The 27,181-nt window shown below is 39.0% G+C and overlaps 1 protein-coding gene across 1 annotated transcript; it reads right to left on the reverse strand.

The window, feature by feature from the left end:
* Window positions 1-11,896: 11,896 nt before the first annotated feature.
* shox (short stature homeobox) lies at window positions 11,897-22,508 on the reverse strand. Its single transcript, XM_044217691.1, is given in 7 exon segments — window positions 11,897-13,975; window positions 14,328-14,469; window positions 14,472-14,540; window positions 16,596-16,684; window positions 16,875-16,932; window positions 20,119-20,327; window positions 22,068-22,508. Coding segments are annotated over 7 exon segments (1,029 nt in total). The 5' UTR covers window positions 22,315-22,508; the 3' UTR covers window positions 11,897-13,760.
* Between the last annotated feature and the right edge of the window lie 4,673 nt (window positions 22,509-27,181).

Raw genomic sequence — 27,181 nt, forward strand, 5'->3', positions numbered from 1 at the left:
GGTCGTATCTAATATGAGCCTGTCAGAAGGCAAGTAGAGGAAGAAGAGAGGATGAGTGGCATGCTGCTGATAGCGAGGAACTCTTTTTGCTTTCCATGATGGACAATGAATAATAACCCTCATCCCTGAAGAATTTAGGTTAAGTTTCTTTTAGTTTGTTAACCTAAATGAACTGAAGCCAACACCGAGCTCAGTGCATGGTTGGTGACATGAGAATAGGACCACAGCTTATTACAAATGCATGTTTATTGCTTCTGAAGCAGATTCCTTGTCACTGGGACATTTTAGTAGTAAGTTGAAATCTATAGAATCTGTAAAAAGAAAAAAAAAGTTTTTTTTGCAAAATGAAAGTTGTAATTTTAAGCAGCATATCCCCTCTTTCAAACTATTTATTTATCTATCCATCTCTATTTCTCTAGTGTATGCATGCAGCAGCTGCTGTGGCCAACATGCTGAAGGATGTAGAAAGGGCTTGTGGGAAGTCGATTCAATATCACACATACTACACCTTAAAACAAAACAAAACAAGCACAAAGTTATTGCCTGAAAACATCCAATAATAGCCAATTAGATCATCAAAAACCCTATTCCCAGCAATATACCCTGGCACAAATACACACAGCCAGGGCTTTTAAAAAAAGCAAAAGAAACCCTAGGGCTGTTAAACTTTAAAGCTCCTGCTTCAAAAACTACATAATATAAATGATCTGACTAAAACCATAACCCTGGGAGACCTCGCTCACTGCCTGATAATTGTCTCCTTTCATGAGACCATCCATCCAGAACATTAGGCCTGTGTTCTCAAGCCTGCTGGGTGCTGTAGCATAGGGCAATCACAAATGAGGGGGGGCCTCCAGAAAGGCTGATCTCCGCAGGGAACTCTAGAGCCCCCTGCTTATCCGGCTGTAGGGATTTGGGCCTACATAAACAATTTCAAAGACAAGACAAGATTGTTGCAAACAGCCCAGTTACACTGCTGGGGCACAGTATACACACAAAATGTACACATACACGATTTACACACACATAAACACATGAACAAATGCACACACACACACACACGCTGGCTTTGGTTCTGACTCTTTGGTTCTTCACTCAGTCTTTCTTTGAGGCAATTGCTGGTTTCAAACAGGATCTATAAAAGATGAAACAACCTTTGCACTCATCTTCCTCTGATGTTGGGAGACATACCTGCAGCCAGTGTTATTAGTTACTGCTTGTATTGATATGCACCATGCCCAGTGCAGCGTGTTGGCGGGTAAAACCACTACGTGTTTCTCCCACGCCTCTTCCCTTTGGACAAACAGACGCACTCTGGCCTCCAACCGCAGGATTGTGTGGGATATGTACATCTAATTGGGTCTCAGAATAACAGCAGAGAGGAGGAAGAGTTCATCAAGTTTTGCATCCAAACTAAGCAGGTTCAGTCAAAGAATTCAAAGCAGGATTACGGACAAACACATGTTTGATTGAACACATTAGATAAGTGTTTGTTTCTACAGAGGGGCTATTTCCTCTGAGTTTCTGTATAAGCACTGGGTGTGATGATAAATTCAATCCAAACTGATATACCATTGAGCATTCATCATAATAAGCACAACCCAATTTATGTGAGCCAATTTCCTGATCCCATTGAAAGTCATCCAGTGTGGGTTGTGCTATTCAAATCACAATTGAATTCATCTTTCACAGCTTCATCTAATAGAGGCTTCTCTAGTCAAATCCAACCCTGTTAATTTGCTCATCAATATAGCATAAGCCTGCCTGTAGGGACAGACAGTACAGTAACTTAACAGGGCCGATTCTTTTCCATCAGCGTGTCCCACATCATGTACCTGCGACGTTTATTTGCTGTGCAGATAGATACAGTTATCAAGCTCAGCCAGGCAAAAATAAAACACTCTTAGTTCTTTCTGAGGGTGATTATACACTACATTCATTTTCGTTATTGTGTTAATGTGTGTGTCATCCCTGCAGGTTTGCAGGCATCAGTAACACTATAAATTCCTCACAACACATCCATAATAACTCACAATAGGGTTCTCTGCCCTTTACTTCAAAGATGTGTTTTTGTGTGTACCTGATTGCCAGCAGAAAGCAGGAATATCCATAAGGCGTAGCTGGAGAAGTGAAAATCCTAATGATCATATTTATTAGCCAAGTGAATCTGTCACAGCGAGATATTATGATGCTTTACTCAGAAGCGTCCTGTAAATAAGGGTAATTAGGTACACTGTTCTCTTCAAAGCAAACAGCAGCCTTGCTGGATTTACTGATGTATTTTTCACTGGTAGATAATCATCACTGCAGCGTCGTGAAATCGAAGGTGTCCATACAAATGCCTGTAAACACCTAGAGAATAAAATTTTTCAAAGATGACAGATGTATGAGTTTATGTTCTCCACTGTGTCGGTTACATGCCATTAAAATAATTGATTTATTGGTACCACTTTCTAATGAGGTGCCATTTAAAAAGGGTTTACAGGATGTAATAATGGCTAATAAACCATTCCTAACAACTAAAAGAGTTGTAAGCATGGATGAGAACAACTTTTAGTAAGTAAGTAAGTAATTGAGTTTATTTTGAGAGTAACATCACTTGTCTCAGTGCACTTTGCACCAATTTCCTATCAACTATGTTGAAATGGCAATAACGTACTGAATATTAAATCTTGTTTTAATATATGTTAATATATGTTCAGAAAGCCCCCTTTCAATAGATCACTTGACCATTCACCTTGTGGAAAATGGCAGCAGAGCATCCAAACCTAAATCCATTTATTATCAACTTATTAACATTTAAAACTGCAGACTTGAAGGGATTGTTGTAAAAACCCTTTTTAATGACTTAAAATATGTTTTACTGCAGACATGATAACCAGCCAAAGGGATTTTTTACAATCTGACAACCCAAAACATGTTCTTATCAATGGCTTATGACTGATCTAGAAAGCATTAGTAAATGATTTATTAACATTAATAATGCCATTAGTTACAACTTATAAACTTTAAAAGACGACTTATTAGAAAGTGATACCAATTTGTTTGTTTTTTTTATTAAAAAAACAAACAAGTGTATTATTTTATGTTATCATTTTTGTAGTAAGGTTTTATTCAGACATTGCCTTACATGGCAGAATTCAACAACATCCACAATACAATAGTCTCTTGTGAAAAAACAAAAGCTGACTGTTTAGACTGTGGCATTGCACAATTGACAGGGAAAGCATCCATCTGTCCACATGCAGCTTCAGTCTATTTATAAGGCTGCCATTGACTGACAACTACTCCTTAGGCATACTATAAAAGACCAATGCTGGCTGAGAGGCTGCATGTGTAGCTATTGATTACCAGTCAGAAGAGCATAAAACATCTGGGAAACAGTGAGATGAGTAGCAATCAGGAAAGCTGGCTTTCCCTCAGGCAATTTATAGACCCATTTGCCTTCATCGTACGAAATATTCTTCCATTCTTCACCTTAAGGGAGAGCAATAAGTAACCCATTCTGCAGAGAGTATGTGCTGGAAGTCTGGGTGTCCCCCTAAAGGCATTGCTCTTTGCCAGTAAAATCCTTGTAGGGCGAGAGGTCAGATGCGTGTTTCTGACATATAGTTATTTTACATGGCTGGAGATGACCCCAGTGGGCTGTCATGGGGATTGTTTAGTTTTCTTGAATGCATTTTGAATGCATAAGACTATAGCACTGAGTTAAAGGCTCTGATTCATCCATGAGGTCACGAGGTCATGCAGAAGTGTGTGATATACATGTGGTGTGATATATACACACAGTACTGTTGAATTCAAATGTACATTTGTTGATGTTTAATTTAACATACTGTGCATTAGTATTTAACTTTTAATTATGCAATGGATCAACCATTTTGTTATTCTGATTACAATCAGTGTAATCGCAGTATTGTATTGTCAGTTATGTAAATATACATCTTGATTTGCATAAAATCATTATCTGAGCTGAAGCGGCCCAAGTTAAATCTACTATCTATCCGTTTTCTCTTAAAAGGGAAAATACGCATAATTCATAAATTCATATTAATTATTAATATTAATATTCACAAATATGAATTGGTTGCCGAACAAACACTGAAGCAGCCGTCCCATCTTATGCTAAGAATTCAGCAGTGCTTATACTGGTTGTGAAGTTGCTGTTTTTATTTTCCTAATGACCACAACAAAGATGAGGACTCATGGTGTTGTACTGGGATATAATTAGAGAGGAGCCCCAACCCGTCTGGTCAATTGAGATCATTTTTCCAGAGTGTGCCCTGGGCCGAGTCTGATTAATTTGCTACATATTGTGTTGGCTTATTGTACCAGTTGCATTACTCGTTCTCATTTTGTTACTGATCATGATGAATCTCTACTGAAGTCTAGCTTTGGTCTTGCTTTTTTTTTTTTATTCTCCCCACCCAAATCATTTTTGCACAGTCTCTTAATAAATGCTCTCTTACCATTTTGGCACATTTTGAATTGTGTTGCAGCTGGACATTAGTTAAGCATTAGGAAGAATTGTTAAGTCATTGCCATTCACTCACAAGGTCACATTTTGTAAGGTGATACAGTTGATTCTGTCAGTGAGGCCCTCTTTACAGACACTATTTGTTTACCTTTGAATGTATAACTGTCAGATTATTGACATAGCTTTCTAAATTTCAGTCTCTCTCATTTCTGTCATAGGCACAATTGCTGGAAAGGCTGTCATTTTAGTATTAAAAACAGAGTCTTCTTCAGGTCTTAGCCATGGTTTTAGATATTAATACCGATCCAAATCAGGCTGATGTGTAGTGCTGAAAGCTTCAGTGATTTTTCATTACTGCACACAGAGAGCTGCTGACCATATTTTATGTAAATCACATTTCCTACAACCAAAATGTTCCCTGAGGACAAAATTCTGAATTCACTCAGTCAGGTCTGACCTTTTGGCCTTGGAAAGTACAGGTTTAGAACAGAGACTACAAAGCTTAATGTTCATCCACACTTAAATCTCTTTGTGAATTTGCAGCAGAGGACTCATGCTAAATGACTCATGCTAAATGTCTACATGGTGGAGGGAAAATAAAGGTGAAATTATGTTTCACTCATGTCTTTACTGTTTCATCTTTTCTTCAGACCAACTCTTCCCATGGTTCTACACTGAGGTTGTTTCATTAAACAGGCAACTCAAAATCACAGTCAACCTTCTCTTGTTCATATGATCCCTTTTTAGTCTGAGAAGCCAAAACTTGGCACAAAGTTGCCCGTTAGTTTCCTAAACACGCTCCCAATGATCACATAGTTCTGATCATACTAAAAATGTTTTCTGCAACGTATTTGCATTTTTCCATTTCATTAGCAACACTCAAAAACCGGAAGTTGTTTTCATTTGCATCTAAATGCATCTGACCCTCACACTGGATATGACAGCTAATTATTTTTCCTGAAGTGTTCCTTGTTTGCAGGGTGAACGGAGCAGAGTACAGAGCCGCGGCAATTGCTCAAACATGTTTTCCAGCACAAATTGCAGTGGTGGGCTGTTTGCTTTTTCATTAACATTCACCCTCTGTCTGATTGCCCTGAATCTGTAAGGCTCCTTCTTCTAAAATCTCCTCCCAGCCCAGAGGACACACAGCAACGTAGGTTTGTCTTTTTATGAGTCATGAGATGCATTGTGGGACACCTTGTAGCATGAGATGAGACGAGATGAGAAAACCCTGTCCCCTAAAAATTACGTTTATATAATTTCCCAATTACGTTGTGGTGAGAAATGTAATCGCTGGCTGGATTATGATACATTTTTTCAAGTGCACTACAACTTGTAAGGCGGCAGATGGTGGGCGTACAAAGTACAGAACTTTGAGACCAGAGCACAAGGTTTACATTCTAAGTTTTGCATGTGGTTAGGTTTAGGCAACAAAAGCACTTAAATGTTCATACAGTAAACACATCCTCTTTTGTGCTTCAAGTCACAGTGGACATTTTTCTGTATTAAACCATGACTACCATCTTGCCCAAACCTTAACCAAGTGCTGCAAGTACCTAAACATAACATTGAAAACGTTAAATAATGCTTTAGCTCTGATGAGCGGGTATTGTATTGCAAGATCAGATATTTCAGACAATTCAATAATTTGTCAGTGAGCATTTTACTGATATGTTCAGCATCAACAATTTGCGACTTCCTGATACTTCCTTCCTCATTCTGTTGATAATAAAATTGGCATTACGTTTCCTTCAAAACGTATTAACTGTTGGAAATTAGTTGTAAATCAACATAATTTTGAGGAGACAGGGTTGTATGAGATTGCCATGTATCTCAAGACTTTAATTATGCAAAGAGAAGTGCATAATATCACAATCTAAAGTTTTATAAACTTTTAAAACATTATGAGGTTCAAGAAACAACATTGTGATGTTTAATGCAACATCATCATTGGCAGGAGTAATCCCAAACAGAGTTTTTGCAAATGTCCTTATTTCTCACACATTGAAATATAATAATGCTCACTATATGGGCAAGTGTGGACAAAATGGTTTAGAAAAACAGAATAGAATCAAAGTGCGAGTGGTGTTATTCGTTAAGTTTGTCATACAAACTAGGCTCATACTTGTAGCCCAAGATGGCCTCCCTGTCAGTAGTGGAATCTTTTAACAAGGTGCAAAGTCTCTTTCCCTGGCTTTGGAAATGTATCACAGCTAATTCTCTGTCAAACAGATGTTTTGCTGAGCTACATCAAAACAAAAAGCTTCTGAAAGATCTCCAAGCAGTGTTGAAAAGGAAGGATAATTTTGGTGACCTTTGCTCTGCCTTAGTGCAGATTAGCATAAACTACTCTGGGTGACTGAGTGTGATAATAAGCCATAAAATAAAGATGTGGAAAGTTATTCTGCGCTGTCATATAGTCACACAAAAGTTTGGCACAACATTAGAGATTTTTTCACGAGAAAGCCTGCATGATAGGTAGGAGTAGTTCTTTCTTCTTTTGATTTTCTCTCAGTAACAAAGTGTTTAATGGCTAACTTTACCAATCCTTTTAATTCACTCACTGTGACAAATGCAATTAAAAGATCACTGCAGAGCACCTGCTTCTTAGTTGTACAACTGGACAAACATGCACTAAGATGAGGAATAGGAATTTGAGACCTCCTGGCAATCTGAGCTAACTAAAGCTAATAGTCTTGGAATTTACTCTGATGGTCTATTGGGATGATTCGCAAACGTTTACCGTTGACATCTGTTTCAATTTCTCAACTTAATCATATTTGCTTTCCCATTTAGATACATTTTTTGTAAATATGGACCTAATATAACCTAAACTGTCTGTGCGTACTAGACAAACAGTATCGACTGAGTTCTCTGTGCAGCAGAATGGAGTGTGTTGTCTGCAGGGATGTGCAGCTCAGATAAACAGGCAGCCCGACTGGAAATAAAACTGCTGTTTGCTTGGGATTATTGATCACATTAATATGCAATGATTATTTTCTCAGGGTGAATTTGTTGTCTAAATACTGGTTTGAAGCTGTGTAATTAAAAAAAGCTTTGAGGAAGACTCCACTAAAGAGATTTGACATTTTAAGAAACATATTTTTGAAAACAGCTCTAAGTGAAGTGTTTGTTACTCATCACTTCAATGGAGAACATTTCAAAATGAATTATGGTTTTAAACTGCTGCTGAATATTTATTTCTACCATATCCACCATGCAGGAGAAAGAAAAACAATGATGCATCATTTATCAGGGATGGTTTTTTTATTCGAAATGAAGCAGTTGTATTTTGAAAGGAAATTCACTTGACAATAGAGTTCATGTGTTCTTAGTGACTGTGGGCAGTTCAAACTGTTTATGAACGTGAACAACTGTCAGTGAAAGCAAGAGCCAAGACTCTGACTTAGACTTTGTCTAATGTCACCACACTTGCTGAAACTTGTCCATCAACTTACACAACAAAGTTATTTTCATTTCAACTACAATTAGCTTAATTTCACATTCTTCACAAAAAGTAATCTTCATGCATTGAGCAGCAAGTTTGTTTTCTTTTGTGTGTACCTCTTCACAGCATATACATTATCTGATTACATTTTGAAATAAATATCAACTATTTATCTGTTTGGTAAAATATAGGGAATACTAAATGAGAATTTTGAACTGCAGTGCTTGCTGGGATATCATTTCTGCAGGCTAATTAAGTAGGTATTTGTTTTATTCACAGTCCTACATTGTTGGTTACTTACAATGCCATGGGGCGAGGAAACAAAGGGGCCACTCACTTTAAACTTCACCAAAGAAAACTCACAGCAGAAAGAGTACATTATCCATATAATTATTACCTAACACTAGTTATGTTGTATTGATTTTGTATTTTAGAACCATGTGATTAAGCATGTGATGTGTTTATATAAGTAAAACACTTTCATGTTGCCAAATTGTGGGATTTGTGATTTCAGTTAATGCAATCCCCTTCACTTAATACAGTTTGGAAATTTAATACACCTCAAGTCATTTCAACAGCCCTTTTTCACAGCAGACATTTTGACTAAAGTACAAGTGTTACTAATAACGTTAATGATGGCTCTGCTCTATTCAAGTGTCCCAGTGAGCCATGACAGTGTGACAGTGAGTCAGCAAGCACAATAGCAGGACCCTGAAACTGAAGCAGCTAAATGGAATTCAGCCATCATTATTTTTTATTATTTACGCCTGTGCTTTTCATACTGTGACATGTCAAAATGTCTTCCCTGTGAATGTTTCTTTAATCATAGGAAATTATGTGATACTGTGGCTGGAAAAACTTCTTAAATACATCCATTATATTCTTTATTTACGTGAGCTTGTTTGATAAATTGAGAAGAAACTTTAACTTGGCCCCCACGTGACACTGTCTTTAATCTGATTCTGTTCCCGACCCCTAAATGGACCCTTCAAGCAGAGAGAGAGAGAGAGAGAGAGAGAGAGAGAGAGAGAGAGAGAGAGAGAGAGAGAGAGAGACAAGAGGAGAACAAGGAAATGCTCCGGTCAGAAATACTTTGAGCCCACTGGATGGAGCTGCAACGTCACAGAGAAACCCACTCCAACCAGAGCTAACCAGAAGATTAAAGCACAATCCAAAACATTTAGCTCAGAACAACTTAAACACAGCCACCATGCAAATATTCCATATCTCCTACTACATCTGTCATTTAAGTTACTACAGTTGTTGTGAAAGTAAAATAAATCACAATGTGTATATGCAATAAATTAATGTGATGGAGGTTGATAAAAGACAGCAAAAGAATATGCAATGTCAAGATTAAACTTAAAACATTCATTATTCATTCAAGTCACATTTTATTATTTATTTTCAGACAAGGTTTTAAGTCTCTGTATTTATAGATGGAGCTGATACATTTGGTAATGACTCCAAATTGATGGGACATTACACTGCAATAGGACAGAAAATATAGTGTTTTTATTAGATAACTTACTTGGATTACAACCACACAAGCCAAATGCTTTATCTGGAAATAAACTGCTAATGAGTGTAACATAAACGGCTGAACGGAATGTGAACTTAATGCCCTGCTTTTTATTTTTTCTTTCCTCAATTTTCTAAGTTTAAATTATTGACACTTTCCAGCTCCTCTGCAGAAAAAAGACAAAGTGTTGACCCAGACTTAAAATGTTTGTTTTAATCTAGTTTTGCACTGTTGATGACTCCAGATACATTTATGAGCATTAGCCAACAAAGCAAACCCAAGTCTAGCCCAAACAAACTGGGATGAAAGGCGGCCTTTGATCCTCGGCCGACCGTAGTGACTTCAGCACTTCAGCTCGATTGTTTTCAGCTGAGGTTTCTCTGGGTGGCTTCACTTCAAGCTACAACTAAAACTGCCGGAACAGGATTTACTTGGGATTTAAGAACCACAAAGCTGACTCACAAAAAAACTCCCAGCTAAACCAAATAGACGCTTGTTTTCAGAGTTGTTGCAAGTAGCCCCTCGAGTTATTGTGACATAAAATGACAAAAGCTCTAACTTCACGTCTTTGCGCAAAACATTCCCTGTCTTCTCAGGCCTGTGCTCTGTCGTTTTCACACCACTTCCAGCTTTATGTTGAGGCTACGACAGCTCACATTCCGTCTGATCATAGTTGTGTGTGACATTTCAAAGAGGATTATGAGAATGAAATGTGATAAAAACTATTTTCACGTGACCCCTGAGTACTTGACCTCTGGTGTAGCAGTAAGGCTCAGATTTCTGGGACTCGCATGTTAGACAGTCTGTGCTTGTAAAGATTTAGAAGTGGACAACCTGGACGAGGTGATCACAAAATACGAAAAGAAATATCTAATGTGCTGTATTATCCAAACTATTATTTAACACTTCATTAAAAGTGTTCATTGTAGTCCATCCTAGAGTGAAATCAGTTGTTTTATAATGATTGTCTTAGGAAATTTGAGCACAGTTCACCAGAGGATCGAAAACTATAAGTCGGGACAATGAGGAAAGTGTTCTGATTCTCTTCTAAGAACAACAGACACATTCAGAAACATCAGCAATAAAACCAAATGTAATATCAAGCATAGCCCTCCACTAAATGTCACCACACACACTCACACACACACACACACACACACACACACTCCTCTCCACTATTAATATTATTGTGTATTTGTTACTCGTGGCCAACATAAATAGCGTTGTGTGCTTGAACATGTTGACAAAGCAGCCATGGCTCATTGGCGGTTGATGGATGGCTGTGTGTGCCATGCTAATTATTAGTACACATAAAAGGATGCTGTTATTTCCAGACCTGGCCCAGCAGGTCCCAGCCGGAGGGGTCACTGGGTAAATACGGAGCCATCAGTCTGCAACTATATCACTCAATCTTGATGTATGAGCAAAGAGGTACAAATTAAACATGCGGCAACCTTCTAGGGGGTACTGCACTCAACAGGGCGCCATTTGGGCTAATTCCTGCATGGGGTTCAGACAATAGGCCACTATACCACATGGTGTAATTACTTTGTGTACACACATCTGGAATTAAGTTCCCAGAGGAAGCTAATACACTTAAAAAAAAAAGAGGCCAACCATTTTAGATGTGCAAAATTTAGTATGTATGGGAAGAACAAGTGGAGGGAGCGTGCAAGTGTGTTTGTGCATGCATGTATGTCTCTGTATCTGTACATATGTGTGTGGCAGTGGGGGGGTCAACTTCAAATGTAGATGCTGATGAACATACGCTAACTCTTGACCTTCTCTGTCATCTGCTCAAAGTTAATCATTGCCGTTGAAACAAGGAGAAAAGACCCTCTTTAAGTGCTGAGCTCAAAGAAGATTACATGTCATATATACAGTATCCCTCAAATCTCTTGCTCGCCTTCTATTTTCCCTCTACACTTATAGGCTTCCCACTCCAGTTACAGCCATCTTGCTTCCATTTGACGATGTTACAGCCCCACTTTCCATACCAATCCTATCTGTGTCATTTTGACGAACACAGGCAGAGATGTACAGTGGGGTTTCCAGATTCTAGTTGCATCTGGATTTTATAGCAGCTCAATTTTCCATGCTGGTGTGCGGCTCAGATTGGATGTGATGAGCTGGGATAGCTAACGTGGAATCTGCGTGAATGTCAACTCTAGACTGATTTTATATTGATCCACAGGTCGAGACAGTTGCTGAGCATCGGCCACAACACAGTATGAGATACAGAGAGAGCATGAATCTGCATCAGGACGAAAATGCTCAGAACACTAGGGAAGAGGATTGGCTCTCGGCTACTGTCTTTATCTTAAAAATGTGATTAGTTAGTTACAAGGATTATCGTTGTGTCTGTATTGTTATTTATGCTGAGTAACAAAGTATGTTTCCACAGCAGCCTTGTATTACTTTGTGTATGAAACTCAGAGTTGTAAAAGTATTTATATTTATGAGTACAAATATTTATAACTTTATTGATAGTTTACTTGTACAAGATGTACATTCATATTTTGTGAATCAAAAGGGGAAAAACAAACTGTACGATGATTCATGTTTAGGCATGCTTGCATATGAAATGATAATCGTTTTAATGGGTACAACAAATTCCATGGAGTATTGTTCAATTCAACCATCCCTGAAATGTTTGTAAACTCGGACACACTACATTTTTTTAGGCAAACAATGCACTACAGCCACACCTCCTAATTCAAATTTAACACTTAAAAAAAACATACAAAAATAAATGCAAAGCCATGTAAAAATGTACACTTGTAGTTCAACTATTTCATCTTTCATAAACTTTCAGACAAAATAATAAATAAAACACCAATATGTTTAATTTAAAATGGAGACATAGAGAACAATTCTAAATGGAGGTCTGTTAACAGAGAAAATGTTTTTTGGAGACTGTTAGAGGTACATAGATCTTAAACAGATCTACATGTTTAGCGCAGCTCTGACAGCAGTGTTTAAAAGGTTAGCAAAATAATCTTTGAATTCCAAAACAATCCAAATGCTCTGTTTTGTCTGGAACAATTTGTAAAATACAGTCTGAATTATTTGGAAATTAATGATGAAATGTCACATATAACATGCAGAATTAAGCTAATCATATTGTAAACAACTGCTTGGTTTGGATTACAATGCTGATTTGTGTTGGTTTTATTTTGAACATTTTCCAATATCCAAAAGTAAATGGATTTCTCTAATGTTAGGAGAGTAGCAAAGGGATTTTTTTTTATTATTTAGAACCCAACCCTAATTTCTGCAGCATCCAAAAATGTGCTCATGTTTTCCTCAACAAGTGACAGCTGTATCTGATGTATACAAAACTGCTTGAATGCATAAGCGGTTACGTGGGATATGGCACCTGGTAATGAGTGACCTTTTTCGAACTAAATAAAATATACACTGCTGTAGAAAAACTGGTGTGTTTGGCAAAGAAATTCAACACTCCAACAGTGCATGAAAAACAACAGAAAATTCATTGGGTCTCTTTATCGTTGAGGGTTAACTGCTAGCTGTTTTTACTTTTTTGCTATTTACAGTATTGCACTTAAACTGCACACCATTGCATTTCAGTTTGACTGATGCTTTCTTCATATTTTCAGAATTACAAAAAAAGAAAAGAAAAATACGCATTTATACCCTTTATCCAAGATAATGTCCTTTTTGCCAATTACATGACAATATCAAATCCCCCTCCCCCTTTAATTAGTAAAGTAGTATCTGCTTGTAGTGCCATTTGTAAACACCCACATACAAGACCTGAAGTGCAAAGGCTATCATCACTTCTTTACCCAGGATACAACACAATAAACAGAAAGAAATAAAGACAGAGAGAGAGGGAGAGAGAGAGAGAGAGAGAGCACGCTGTGAGGAGAAATGCAAAGTCTCGCCAATGCATACCCAGCAACACAGAATAACATCTCTCCCCTCTGCAGCAAAGGAAAAATGAGTTGTTGCTTTTGTTATAGCACAAGTCCAAAAGAAGAAGGATATCAAACCGTAATGGAGACCTTTCACTTTGTATGTATGTTGCATGTAGAATGGCAGTGTTAAAAACAGTTGTCGAGCGTATATGTCAGGTGTGGATGGAGGCCAGTCCCAGAACGGTCCTCCATTCGAGCTCATGCACTTGGCAGCAGCAGGGAACACAGTGGTTGGAGACAAATATGGCCTTTTTTAATGTTTTCTTTTTTCTTCGTTTTTCTAGTGAGAGTGGGTATGGGGGGGGGGGGTGTAAAGGTGAGAGCCGTTCCAATGCCTCGGTGATGTGGTGTTTGGGTCTGTTTCCCCCATGCTCAACCCTCTGTATTGTCAACATGGCGGCAGCCAGCTTCAGCGAGGCTCTGCTTTTGGCCCTGCTGCTGCCTGCCAGTTTGCTTTGTTCTAACGTCTTCTGGTCTGACGGGCCCCGGCCTGGCCCTCAGACAGACATCCACATGTGTTTGTACGGTCCTTGGGATGTGATCTGTGCCTGGAGTGGACTGAGCCACTGGCCCCGCAGAAGTCCTGCCTGTTGGGCGAAAAGTAAAAGGTGATTTCATTGGTATTTAATTACCGTTCTCTACAAGTGGTTTGTTTTGGCAGCTGGTTTTGTGACAATTTTCTCGCTCTCTCCTTCTTTTTTATTTTCTTCCTCCACTGTTCTCCCCCTTTCTCTCTCACACACACTCTCTCTCCCCCCTCTCTGTATGTGTTCCTCTCTTTCATTCTCACTCAGTGTTTTTGTTTAGTTTAGTTTTAGCTGTGAGTGTCACGGCCCTTTCACAGGCTCAGTCTTGTGTGAGAGGCGATTATGGGCATCAGGCGAGCGGAGGGGCAGCCCGGTGGGGTCAGAGTCCCAGAGCCTCGGCGTGTTTTCTTGCCTTGAGTCGCAGGTCGGCGATGCTCGAGTTCTTGCTGTTGCTTTTGGCAGCTGCCGCCACTGCCGCTGCTGCAGAGGCCGAGTCGGCGAGCGATGCGATTGGTAGTCCGAACGGAGGGGGTGGGAACATCAGGTAAGGAGCGTGAGCAGCCAGGTGAGGGTGCAGGTGGGGGTGGGAGTGGGCGACCCCATCCAACTGAAGCTGGGCTTGGACCTGCAGAACAGCAAACACAAAGTTAGTCAGCATGGGCGTCTAAGGCCGTGTGTGTGTGTGTGTGTGAAGAGGGTTGAGGATTTAGGTTTCACAGTCTGACACTATTAAATTCCCCCTCAAATTTTACCCCCTCAAAGCTGTTGCTTACAGTCTGTTTTCTAAGAAAATAGTTAAGGGCTGCACTCTGCGCTTTAGCCCTTTTTTCATGTCAGCTATTCTAAAAGTTAATGAATCATGCATTGCTCTCAGACACCACATCCAATTTAATCGTCTAGAATCAAAGTCTTTCTAGGACCCAGAACAGATTTGTTTAATTCAGACTGAGGACTCCGTTATACCCTTGGAAATATGCAGTCTTGTTATCCTGATTATGTATTCAATTGCATAAATAAACAATTTTGCACTAAAAAGATATTCACATATTTGGAGTTATAAATATTTATCCAGACATATTCCTGAGTCAAGGGGAAAAAAGAAACCATAAGGAGCATAGAATATCAGTTTTCACATTCTTGGCAATTATTTTATAAGAAGTAGGTGAAAATTAAGCATCCACTCACTTCAGAGGGAGCGAGCTGAGCCTGTTGCCATTCCTCATGTGTTTCAAACACCACAGGAAGAAGTGGGAAAACTAAAGTATTTCATGCTTTCTTCTCCAACCAAAATAGAACGATATAAAGTCAAAGTTTTAACTTGACTAAATATTATTTTTTCACTATGCTCCCTTTCATATTGGCCTAAAAATACTGAAAATGACTTAAGTTGAAGTTGTTAAATGAAAGGGAAAATTAATTTGACCCACAAATTTATAGTTGCTCAGCAGCGCTGCAATGGCATCCAAACAAAACCTCCCGCAAACAACAAGCGTTTCCCAGAATCTCATTTACCAACAATCAGGTAACAAACTGCAGCTGTGACTGATCATTTCCAAATGTATAGTGCAATTACATCTGATTAAAATGTATAAGCACTGATGGAAAACCAAAATAAGTTCTGGAAACTTGATTTTGTGGAGCGTTTGGGGGACATGACTGATCCCTCCCTGACGAAACAGGTGGTGACGTGCTTGTGCGTTAGGGTGTGCGAGTCCTGTTAATATCATCACATACACACATGCACATAGGTTTGTCACACACATACACACTCACAACTTGCTTAGTCTTTTGTTTATTCAGATGATTTTTGGCAGTTTTTTCTTTACTTGTTGGTTGATACTGAAGAAGGATGAGAGGGAGTCACGTGACACGAAGGTTTCAGGCCAGATTCAACCCTCAGACCTTGCAGTTACAAGTCATGCACCTTACCCAACCAAAACCACTAGCCATTCACTTGTTTTATATGTGTATGCTGCATTGTAATATCAGTGCAGTCTGTGCGTGCTGCCCACTGCCCATTTCAACCTCAAACAGCGAGCTTATCTCGGTATGCAAGCCTTAAGCCTCCACCCCTGCCAGTGCAGCTCAACGCCAATATCCATCAGAGCCCACTCCATTCCCTGCTTTTATCATCTCTTTTATGTGCTCGCGCCTGCTGCACTGTTGGTTTAATTAGGCCGCTACTTTTCACAAGGGTCAAGCAGACAACACAGCAGCCAGGATGCAAAAGCAGATAGCAGCAGATCAAATGTCTGTCCACCGCTCCTCTCCCCTGTGCAGCCCGGCCCTTTCCACACAGCCAGGAGGTGAAAGGTGCACTGAGGTCTGAGCTGCTCCCTCCCTCTCCAACGCAGACACACACACACACACACACAGTCTCTCATCACTCGCATCTAATAGCTGCACATGGCCTATAGATTCAAGTGAGTGTACAAATATAGAAGGCCTACTTTGACTCTGATTCCATCACATCAGCAACATGCCTGCACAGAAACACACACGTATAGCTCCAACTTAAATTGTTCACTCTCTTTGACCTGTTTTTATGGATTCCCCAGTCTTCACCCCTGCATAACTTTTTCTACATTTAATTCTGCCTGAGTTTGTGTTCCCTCTGATTGGATGTTTCTAAATTCTTCAAGCTTTGGTCAGGTGCTGCTAATACAAGAACATGGCCTACCTGTTGGAAGGGCATCCGGAGGGCACCCATATTGACATAGGGTGCTACTCTGCATGCGTCGAGGTGACTGCCGCTGCCCAGAATAACACCTGGAGAGAAGGGAAAGATGTCTGTCAGACAGCCAGACAGTTTTTGTTATGTGAGATGAGGAGGCCACAGGTTTTTCCACATGCAGTTTAATAACGGTCAAATACTGTCAAATTGTGAAACTGAAATAACCCAAAAGAAAAGGAAAATATAAATAAAATAATTCAAAATGTTATAAAAAGCAACATTTACCTTTGTGCATCTGGTTTTCTTGTTTTCGACATTTTGCTCTTCTGTTCTGAAACCAGACCTATGATTGAAAAAGGACATTATCTTTCAGAAAAAATACTCTAGAAACAAGTACTAAATCCAGTTTTTAACATATATGTCATTGATGTCCTTTTTATTTTCATATCAGATGTTATTTTAATTATAATTTATGGGCAGTCCATTTATTTGTAACCAATAAAAATAAAAAATCAAGTTTAGGCTACAGATGAGCAAATTAAATCTTATTTGGCTGTTTGTTCAAAAATGAACTGTTGCAACATCTAAATGTAAATTGTTGCAATACAAAATAAAGAAACATTTATGGGATATAAACAAAAAAAAACTGTAAAGAATTGTATACCATAAACAAATTTTTGGCATCACAGTAAATTCTTAAAGGAGGTCTAGTGTTAGGTCACAAAATACAACAAAATTACTACAAACTCAGCACTGATTAAACTACCACAACCTCACAGACCCTGTAGGAATATTATAAGAATACTATGATGATACTTCGTGGAGATATTTTTAAAAAGAAAAAATACCTTCGTTAACCACCTTCTAATTTACTGCCAGTCTTAGAAGCTGCAGGCTACAGCATATTGTTAATCATCATCAACCTAATTCGCCTCGGTGAATAACATTATCTCCCCTCCCCTTCGACCCCGCAATGATTATCATTTACAGATGCGATATTTGGTCGCGGACCACAAAGGGCGCAGAGTGATGATGATGAAGATGACTCAAGGTGCCGTGGAGCCATTTTGAGCTGCGTGGATCGGCGTTCAATAACAGGCCAGTCCATAAACTGTCCATAAGTGACTGAGACAACTAAGGCAACAAAGTGAACTGAAAATAAAAATCTTGTTCTATCTTTCAAAAACTAATCTTACAAATACAATTTTATATAAATATCACAATATAGAGACGTCATAGGAATATTTGCGTAGTACCGTGTGAGATTTAAGCAGCATAAATGTAAAGTGTTTTTTATTAATACCAATTAAATTACATAATAATAATAATAATAATAATAATAATAATGTTATTATTATCATTATTAAATGAAGACATGAAGACACACATTGTAAATTGTCATGAATGTATAGGCGGTGAGTTATCAGCTCTACAGCGGTAAATTATGGTATAAAAGGTGTTTATGAAAATCCAAGGTGATTTTGCATAGACTCACAGTAATCCCTCAGATAAATCAAGGCTAATATTTGACGGGCCCAGGATCAATTCCAATTACGTGCCAGTATGTTAAGCAAAGTGAACTACACTGGTTCAGACAGTTATTTCTTCATTAAGGGCCACTCAATGATGCGCTTCACAAATACCCTAATCTCATTTCCTTTTTGATTTTTTAATAGAGACAGTGAATAATGACATTTAATTTAGCAGCGCGCCAGAAACCCAAAGATATTAGTCCTAACTGAATTACTGCCTGCTCCTCACCAAGCTCTCATAACTTTCAATTAGATTCATTGACAGCTGCTCGGAGCGCAGGTTCACAGCCTGCAACCGCCCTGCTGCAATTCACTCTCACTAAATCTGGAGCAAACATGTCCCCGTGCCCGAAAGAGGGCTTCTCAAATGCTTTATTTTTCATGAAGAGACTATCAATGGGTTCTGTGCGTCCACAGTCATTTTGATCACAGCAAACACACACAGTCAGGCTGCAAAGTCTTTATCAACCATATTTACGCCATAAATGATGATAATGCACGCGCTATAAACTTTATTAGTGATAGTTGCAATGTGATCCCGTATTATTCAACCAAGTCCGAATATGTTCAGCTCAAAATGGTAGTCGGTGGGCTTATAAAGCTCTATGATGGGTTTTATTCATCCGATTAGATAGCTGAACAGCAGCAGAGTTGGGCCAGAATTGAGTTATTTCTAATCTGTTTTTATGGGGACACTACATCAAGCCAATGGCAGATATTACAAAGAAAATGAGGAGGGATACGAGTTGACATAAGCGCGAGTCCCCTGAAGCAGCCATTCAGGCTCTTCATTCATTTTAATCATTGGTTGGGATTTTTTTCTCCCCCCAAGGCTGCTGGGGTTGTAGGAGTATGCTGTCGACTCTACAGGCCTACTGCTGCTGCAGGTTCAGGAGGTTGTTACATCCCGGATGCTTTACAGCAGTTTACACTTGTTTGATATCACTGACTGATACCAACCCGCGGTCTATATAATTAGAGACTTTTTTATATATATTTATATTTAAATATATTTTCGTTGTTTTAACTACTTGTTAATTATATCACAAACAGATTTAGTTAAATATTCAGTCTAAATACGAATGAATTTCAATCTGGACGGCTACAAATGCTAAAAGTAATCCTGCAGAGAATTTTTGCAGAATTTTAAACTGTAACTCCCTACAGGAATATTACGACACCACAAGGAATGAAAAATCATAGATTGCGATAAAGTTACAATAAATCCACTACCGAGAACCACATACACTTTGCAAATTCCCATAGGAATAGTATGAGAATATTTTAGACTTTGGGCTTTTTCACAACAGATGCTGTATCATTTATCTCTCAGGCTTGTAAGGTCATCCTGCCTGTAGACTATTGATATGTTTAATAGACAAAAGAAAGAAGAGAAAAGGCTCGATTTACACTTTTTTTTTTTTGTTTTTTTTTTAGTATGATTTAAATATGACATGTGGTTCACGCAGTATTTCGCTTGGAGTCATTTTTACGAGCTCGAAAACATTATTAGCAAACTGGATTATTAAAGAAGAAAGGAAAAATTAACAGCATCTTTGTATAAACAGTTCCAATATTTTCTCACAGTTTATTAATTGTGTTAATTGCTTTATAAGCAAATAAATCAATCTGAGATACATCCATAAAGTCTTTTTCACGTGGCACACTATTTTTTGATTGTCTCTTAATTATGGCTCTGTTTGATTGAAGCATAAATCAAGCGGTGATGCCTCTAAACAATTCAGCCACACCGACTGCATAAGAACTGGAATAGTCTGGCGATATATAACGTCTTACAAAGATCCTTATATCACTTCAAAACACCAAGAATACCATCACTGACAGACGAGGACACTGCAGACGCTGCAGACACGCTACCAGTCCCTGCAGGAATATTATGAGAAAGAGATCGTTTGTTGCTCACACAGCAGCCCCCGCTTTGATCGACCCGTTTTGAATCAGATAAGTGGGAGAAAGAAAGAGAAGGAGATCCTCACCTGCACTCTGGCCTCGGACAGTCCCAGCCGCTGGCTCAGCTCCTCTCTCATGAAGGCGTCCGGGTAGTGCGTCTCGTCGAAGAGCCGCTCCAGCTCGTTGAGCTGCTCCAAGGTGAAGTTAGTGCGACTCCTCCGCTGCTTCAGTTTTCCCTGTGCATCCTCGTCCTCCGACTTCACGTCCTCCTTCTTCTCCTTACACTCGTATATCCCTGTTAACCGGCCCACGGGTTAAGAAAAAGAGAAGCTGCGTTTAAACTCTGGACATTACACTTTCCTGGAGGAGTTGCATGAACATACACACACTATCCGGTCTCTCTTTCCCTTATTCACACATACACAAACACACACACAAATCGCACATGCACATTACTGGCCCCCCCATAACCTATGCACTGGGCCCTATCAGGGGCCTGGGGCCTGGCAATTTGGCAGCAACACGCACATTACACAGCCTATTTCTTTAAGAGAGAGGGCCTGTGGCTGCATTTCCAGCCTCCATAAGTCAGTGTGTGATGTCAGTGCAGTTATAAAAGTAAATCAGTCAATACATGGCATGTAAGCCTAATAAGGGTATAAGCGATTTAAAGAGTAGAGAATAAAGCTCCAGCTAAACGGGGAAGATTTAGGCCTAATTACTCGCCTCCGCAAAACAGACTGAGGTTATTTTAGGCTATAAATAAAAAATGGTCAGTCTTTGCATTTCATTCTACCAGAAACCTTTAGATTTATTTTTAATTAAAACCTTAAAATGTCTGTATTTCACACAGTGTAATACGTTGCAAAGTTGTCAGTATATAGTATTCTGTGTGTTTTTTTAGCCTATACTGTAATATTAGGTGTGTTATTATTAGTAACAGAGCTGACAGCTGCTGTAATCACTGGCTTGTTTGGTCACATTTTGGTGTTTGTAGTTAGCTGACGTGAAAATGTGTTTTTTCCACAACGGAAAGTCATTTAATATTATATATAATATTATGTAAGAATGCTTATCAAATGAATCCTATACACACAGAACCAGTCTTCCTCTGTCAGCTTGCATTAATAAAAAAAAGTGCCAGGAAGAATAATGCAGCATAATGCTGACCCTTTTTTTAGGGTTTTTGCGAAAGGATAAATATATAAACGAGTTCAAATTACTCACTAAATGTCTAAAACTCTGCACACTATCTGACTGCTGAGTGAAGAGAGGCCTGTCCTGCTGTTTGACTGCACTTTTTAACTAATTAATAAATGACAGGCTTTTTTAAGGGAGATCCATTTTTAAGAGCGTGTTCAGTGGCAGATTTTTCAATTTACAGGAATTTAACTGCTGAAATTAGACTAAATGGGACTTTCTGGTGCATAATCTAAAGACGTCTGACAACCCTGCAGGCTACATATTTTAAAGGGGACACTACATCACAGTAGTATTGCAGTTAAACTTTTAAATGATGCCAAATATAACATAAAATGTCCCTCACAATTCGTATAATATGGTAACAGATAAAAGAAGATAAAGTGGAGTAGGAAAGATTGCCATACACTTTATAAGGCATTCTCTATGATTATTATAGGTGCCAAATATTTTCGTGTTGGCACAAAATGTTAAATTGCCATTAAAATGAGGCTAAACTCAGCCACAGATATAATGCAATTCTATTATTCTATTAGAAATTCTTCCTGACAGTGATTCTTTGGCCAAAGAATGTCTGAAAACAATCATCAAATAGTTAAAACGACGATCAGGCGAAGGGCCCGCCTCCTGCTGTGTAAAATAATCATTGTAACAGAATAATGTGTTAACTTTGTGAATATACTTGAAGTAAACGCGCACCTTTATCTAAATTCTAAATCTAAACTCTTTTTACGCAGGGATTTGTGAAAACGCTTTCGATAGAGACAACTGAACTTGAGACATTTTCCCGACACAATACGGAGCATTTCTTAAGAATTAAAATAAAAAACCTTACCCTCTGTCGCCCTCGAAACATTAAAGTCCTTCAGTTTCTCCTTTTCCAGCTCGACATGGTCCTTGAACAGATGCACCGGGCAGTGGTTGCCCTCCGTTATGTCCTGCAGGTTTGTCTCCGGGCTGCCCAGCTCCCTCGCCCTTGACAAACCGCTCTCCAAAACTTCCCTGTACGTGATACTCTCTTTGCTGCTCTCCTTGGTTTTCTGATCGAAAGATTTCGACACGAATGCCGTAAGTTCTTCCATGGTCGGCTCTGTCGCTCAGTAGTGGTCCTGGTCAGGGAAATCCACCGTGAATTCTCAGTATATACCTTACCGTCTCTATACACCAGTACTGCTCACGGATACGCTCTTTTTTGAGGCTGGCAGCAGCGATAGATAGAAGGGGAGGAGAGGAGGTGAGATCACTCCTGCTGTTGTGACTGTGTATTTGAGAGCACACTATTTATACACGGCCACCTCAGCCCAGCCCCCCACTCCCCCCCCACCCCTACCCCCTCTTCCCTCCGATCTGTGTCTTGAGCAATTACAGGCCGCCTCGACTTTGCAGAATTCAACTTTCAGCAGCTTTTTTTTTTCCTTCTTCTTCTTCTTCCACAAATCAATGATGGAGCTGATGGAGGCGGTTAATTAAATTACGGGGTCATTAAAATGCCCACGGTGGCTCACTCCTGCGAGGAGGCTGTACATGGCTGTTATATCTAATTAATTCGGCGAAAATTTAATTAACGCGATTAGGAGATACAAATGCTGGATTTGTGGGATTGCCCCTTGATTTCTTTGGTGTTTGTTGAGTTGACAAATATGTTTGAACGCTAATCTGTGCTCGACTCGGTCCATACGCCATCTATAACCTCTGGTGTATCAGCTGATTGGACTTATAGGCTACTTCTCTAATGTGGAGTTAGTGCACAATTCTGAGTGAAAATGCAGGCATGGAGAGATTCAACAATATCAAATCAGAATTCAAGAGGTTTATTGGTTGGTTAATTAATTGTAAAAAAAAATTGACTTGTGCAATCCTAAATATTTGTGAAACATCACAACAGGCTACATTTACTTTCAGGTAATATCAGTAAAATGTAATCAGGAGCCAAACCTTTGTTTTCCACAAATTTTAGTGCAGGCAAATTCTGATTTCTTGTCCTTTTAAAGTTTCAGCTCTCTTCTCTCTTCTGTAAACACGTATATTCACATGAATCTAAATACAAACCGAAAACCATGAGGGGAAGCAGACAGCATTTGACAGCAACAAATACATAATCATGGGATAATACCGTAATTAATCTTTGGCTGTTATAAATTCGTGTCTCTTTTGAGTATTCACTCGTAATCCTTTGTGGTTTCCGGTTACAAATATGGGCAACAAATCAATAGAAATCAGCAGTGAAAAAATGTTCCCTCTATTTACCGGATTTTCATGGGAATAAGTGAGCCCATAATGGCTTAATGTTATCTAAGTCGTTCATCAGTCCAGCACACAAACACAAAAGGCCGGGAGAGGAGTGTGATCCCCTGGGTCTGCCGCCCTGAGCGGCCCGCCACTGTGAAAGTCTCATATCTCAGCTCTCTAATGACTCGGTTTGATGTCTCTCCATTTATCAGTGAGCCCGCTTCACATCACTGCGGCTGACGCATAAGTCGAGGTCTCTCCCTTGTGCCACGAACTGCGCCTTTTGTTGTTAATAGACCTAAATCCTCTTTAAGACGCAAATCTGCGCTCCCTGTCGTGTGCCTCGATATCATCCCACAATGGAGTGGCGTTCACAAAAGGTGCACGCGTGCAACGAAATAATCCAACAACAGGGGCTTCCTAAAAATAATATTGAAGGAAATATCTAACTTTTACGCACGGCATCTGCGTGTGCCATCCAACTATGGGATCTAAAAAAGAGACAATTTATCATTATGTGTTCAGTGGTCATTTTAATGCGCAATTTAAAATATATCAGTGTTGGATATGAGACCAAATGCACATATATAAATCAAAAACCAGATTCTGACATTTTCATCAAAATATACAGTAGGCATATTTATTGTTAACCTGCATAGATGCAACTACATTTATTGTTAAGATTCTTTTTTTTTAACTGTTAAGTGTTGTGTTTTTAACGGTGTGTCCAACACTGAAGCTCGTTAACAACTCTTCAGTGCAACAAAATATTCATCCACAATAATAAAGGAAAACATATCGCCAGAAGGCCTATAGGCAGTGCATGTTTAATACGAATGACGAACATAGTGCCCAATTAACATATGGCAACTTACAGCACAATGTATCTTTTTATTTTTATCACATTTTATTTTTGTTTTTCAGATCATTATAGAATAGCCTACCAGTAGTAACGGTAGATTTTCCAGTTCCATTTTTTCCTAAAGATTTAAAAAATATATATTGCACGTAATCTCACAGACTTGAGGCATGTGGTGTCCAATCAGCAGCAGCCTGGAGGAATATCAGAAGAAATCCACGGGGGATGCTCTTTACGCACCAACGCTGGTGTCGCTACAGTTTAGTGGACAAAAATTCTTAAAGGGGCCTCAATCATATTTTCACTAGCCGTTCATTCCCCACGATCCCAACACCCCGCCTTCTCTGCTGCACGTGCGCTCCCGTTATTTTTAATTATTCAGTTGTTTATTTCTTATCAGTATTTTTCTTGTTATCAGTGTGGCCGACCACAGGACAGACAAGGGACACAGTGTCTGCTAAATGCACCAACACATAGCCTACATTTGAAAGCAATGATATAAGCAATAATAGAAAAGGTATGCCCTATTATTATTATTATTATTATTATTATCAATAGTAATACTGTAATATAATTCACTTCCAATTATATTCAGTTTTTTTATACAATTTTGTGTCAGAAAATTGTAAATTTAATTACAATAGTATGTGTTTTCTACAATGAGCAGGCACCTAATTTCTAATTTTCTAATTTAAATGTCTACCTGTATTCATCACTGCTGATTATCAGCTTTGATCGATGTGGTCTGTGTCTACCAGAATTATGTTCTACATTTTTACCCTCATTGCAAAACCATGTATGTTCATGTTTATGTCCATTGTACAACAGTTGCTTCTACCTAAGTGATAAATTATAAATAAATTGAAAAATGAACGCACATAATCACCAAAGGGACTTCAACTGACTTACTCAGCTGTCTTTTTTCCACTTTATCAAATCTATTGGAAATAATGTGAGTGCCAAGTAGAATTCCACATGGCTGCAGGATTCTTTGCATCGAGTTACAAGTAAAATATGGTCCTTACTGAGTTGGAGGAGGTGACAAGCACTGTCTTTTACTGTCCATAAACCTACTCATGCCCCGATCGTCCATTTACTGCTAATTAAGGAGCTGAGGAATTCCTTCTCTACCTGCTTGTGAAGGCTTTGGAACATTATCAAGACATCAGCAGACTTAAATGAGTCTGCACTGGCTGGAGGAGGGGGGGGGGGTGAAGAGACAGTGTGGAGAGACGGAGAGAAAGTGGGGGCATACTGTAGTAATGCAAAGCAATGAGCGAAATTAGATTTTGTTGCCCTCATTGAATATACATCAGATTTACACTTTTGGGTAGCATGTTAAATATTAGAACTGACTTGTGTTAGTGCCCTATAGCCTAGTATGAAGGTTTGAATCCCTCTGGACCTGCTAGTATCCAGATTTAGAGATGAGGGGAAGGGAAGACAGGGAGGGTCGGAGCAGCCGCTGCCTGCCTGGACACAAGTCCTCACTCCAACAAATGCCACAACACTGTTTCAACCTGTTCCCTCTGCCTGACTAATTTCTCGTGTGTGAAGGGACAGATGATCCTAAATGCAGAGCTCAGCTTCTGGAAGTTTGCCAAGATTTTTTTTTTCCACTTATGAGAGGAGTCAATAGCTAAATTATTTAATTATTTAAAATTGGGCTTTAAAAAAAATAAAAGGATCACATTTTTTACTATTAACTGCACACTTATATATATGTATAACAAACTGTTGTGTGAAAGAGAGACAGAGAGATAATAAAAGATGTGTTTTTACATGCGCCCATCCTCATCTCTCGCCACCATGCTTCAGTAATATCATAATATATGACAGATGTGATTGTCTAAATGTTATACTTGGCCCCAAGAGAGCCGAGTGAGTTTTGAAAATTTAACTTAAAAAGCAACTACTGCACCTCTAGCTTCTAATATAATTTCCACAACCATAAAGCTTCTTTTAGAGCAGTGCTTATCTCGAAATATCATCATCTCATACTATAGGGACAGGGGAGCAGCGAAAAAAAGCAATAAAGTGGTACACTTGAATCTGATTCAGCAATGCAGAAATGCTGTACAGATGTGGTCCTGTGTAGAAACAGAAAATTGGATTCATCCCCTGGTAGAAAAAATTTAAACCTTTCCTGTGAGGAAGAGGAGGATTTTTAACTTGAAGTCATCTTAATGACAGTGATTGTGGGTTTGTTTATTAGACTCCTCTGGCTTGTCTGCAGGGTGCAGGGATCTCGTGGTTGCTTCATTGTCTGGTGCCTTCATTTAGGTCCTTTTCCAGTGCTGCAGTGGTCCACGGAGACTTCAGGCTGTTCTGTGTTCAAAAGCCTTGTCTACCATCTAAATGAGGCTTTCAGGGCAAAAAATAGAAAAAAAAATTCTACATGAAAATACCACAGTGTGCTGAACATTAGCTCGCACTCGACTGGGATGTTTTGGGAATATGTTGGTTCTCCTTTTTGGATTGTTATTTTTCCCTGTGTATTCTCTAACTGCTATCTACCCACAGGGCACCGGGGCCTCTCGTTGAGGAAAAAAAGGCATGAAATTGACATTATACCCTTAAATGCAGTGCAGATTTGCAGGGAAAACACAGTAATCCACTGACAATGCTTGAAAGTCAAACACACACTCTCTTCTTTCTCCCTCTCTTTCCTTAACAAGCTACAGTTTGCTCTTCAGGTTAAATCTACTCATTAATTACTCGCATCCTTAAAATCGTTTCCTGTCATTTATGCCAAAAAAATTTCTAATCTCTTATAAGGATACTGTTGATCTTATGGTCAAATACTCTGGGGAAACACAACAATTTATACAAATCAATCGCGTTCAAATAATTCATGACTG

Source organism: Siniperca chuatsi, linkage group LG12 (genome assembly GCF_020085105.1).
Source record: "Siniperca chuatsi isolate FFG_IHB_CAS linkage group LG12, ASM2008510v1, whole genome shotgun sequence".
NCBI lineage: Eukaryota > Metazoa > Chordata > Actinopteri > Centrarchiformes > Sinipercidae > Siniperca > Siniperca chuatsi.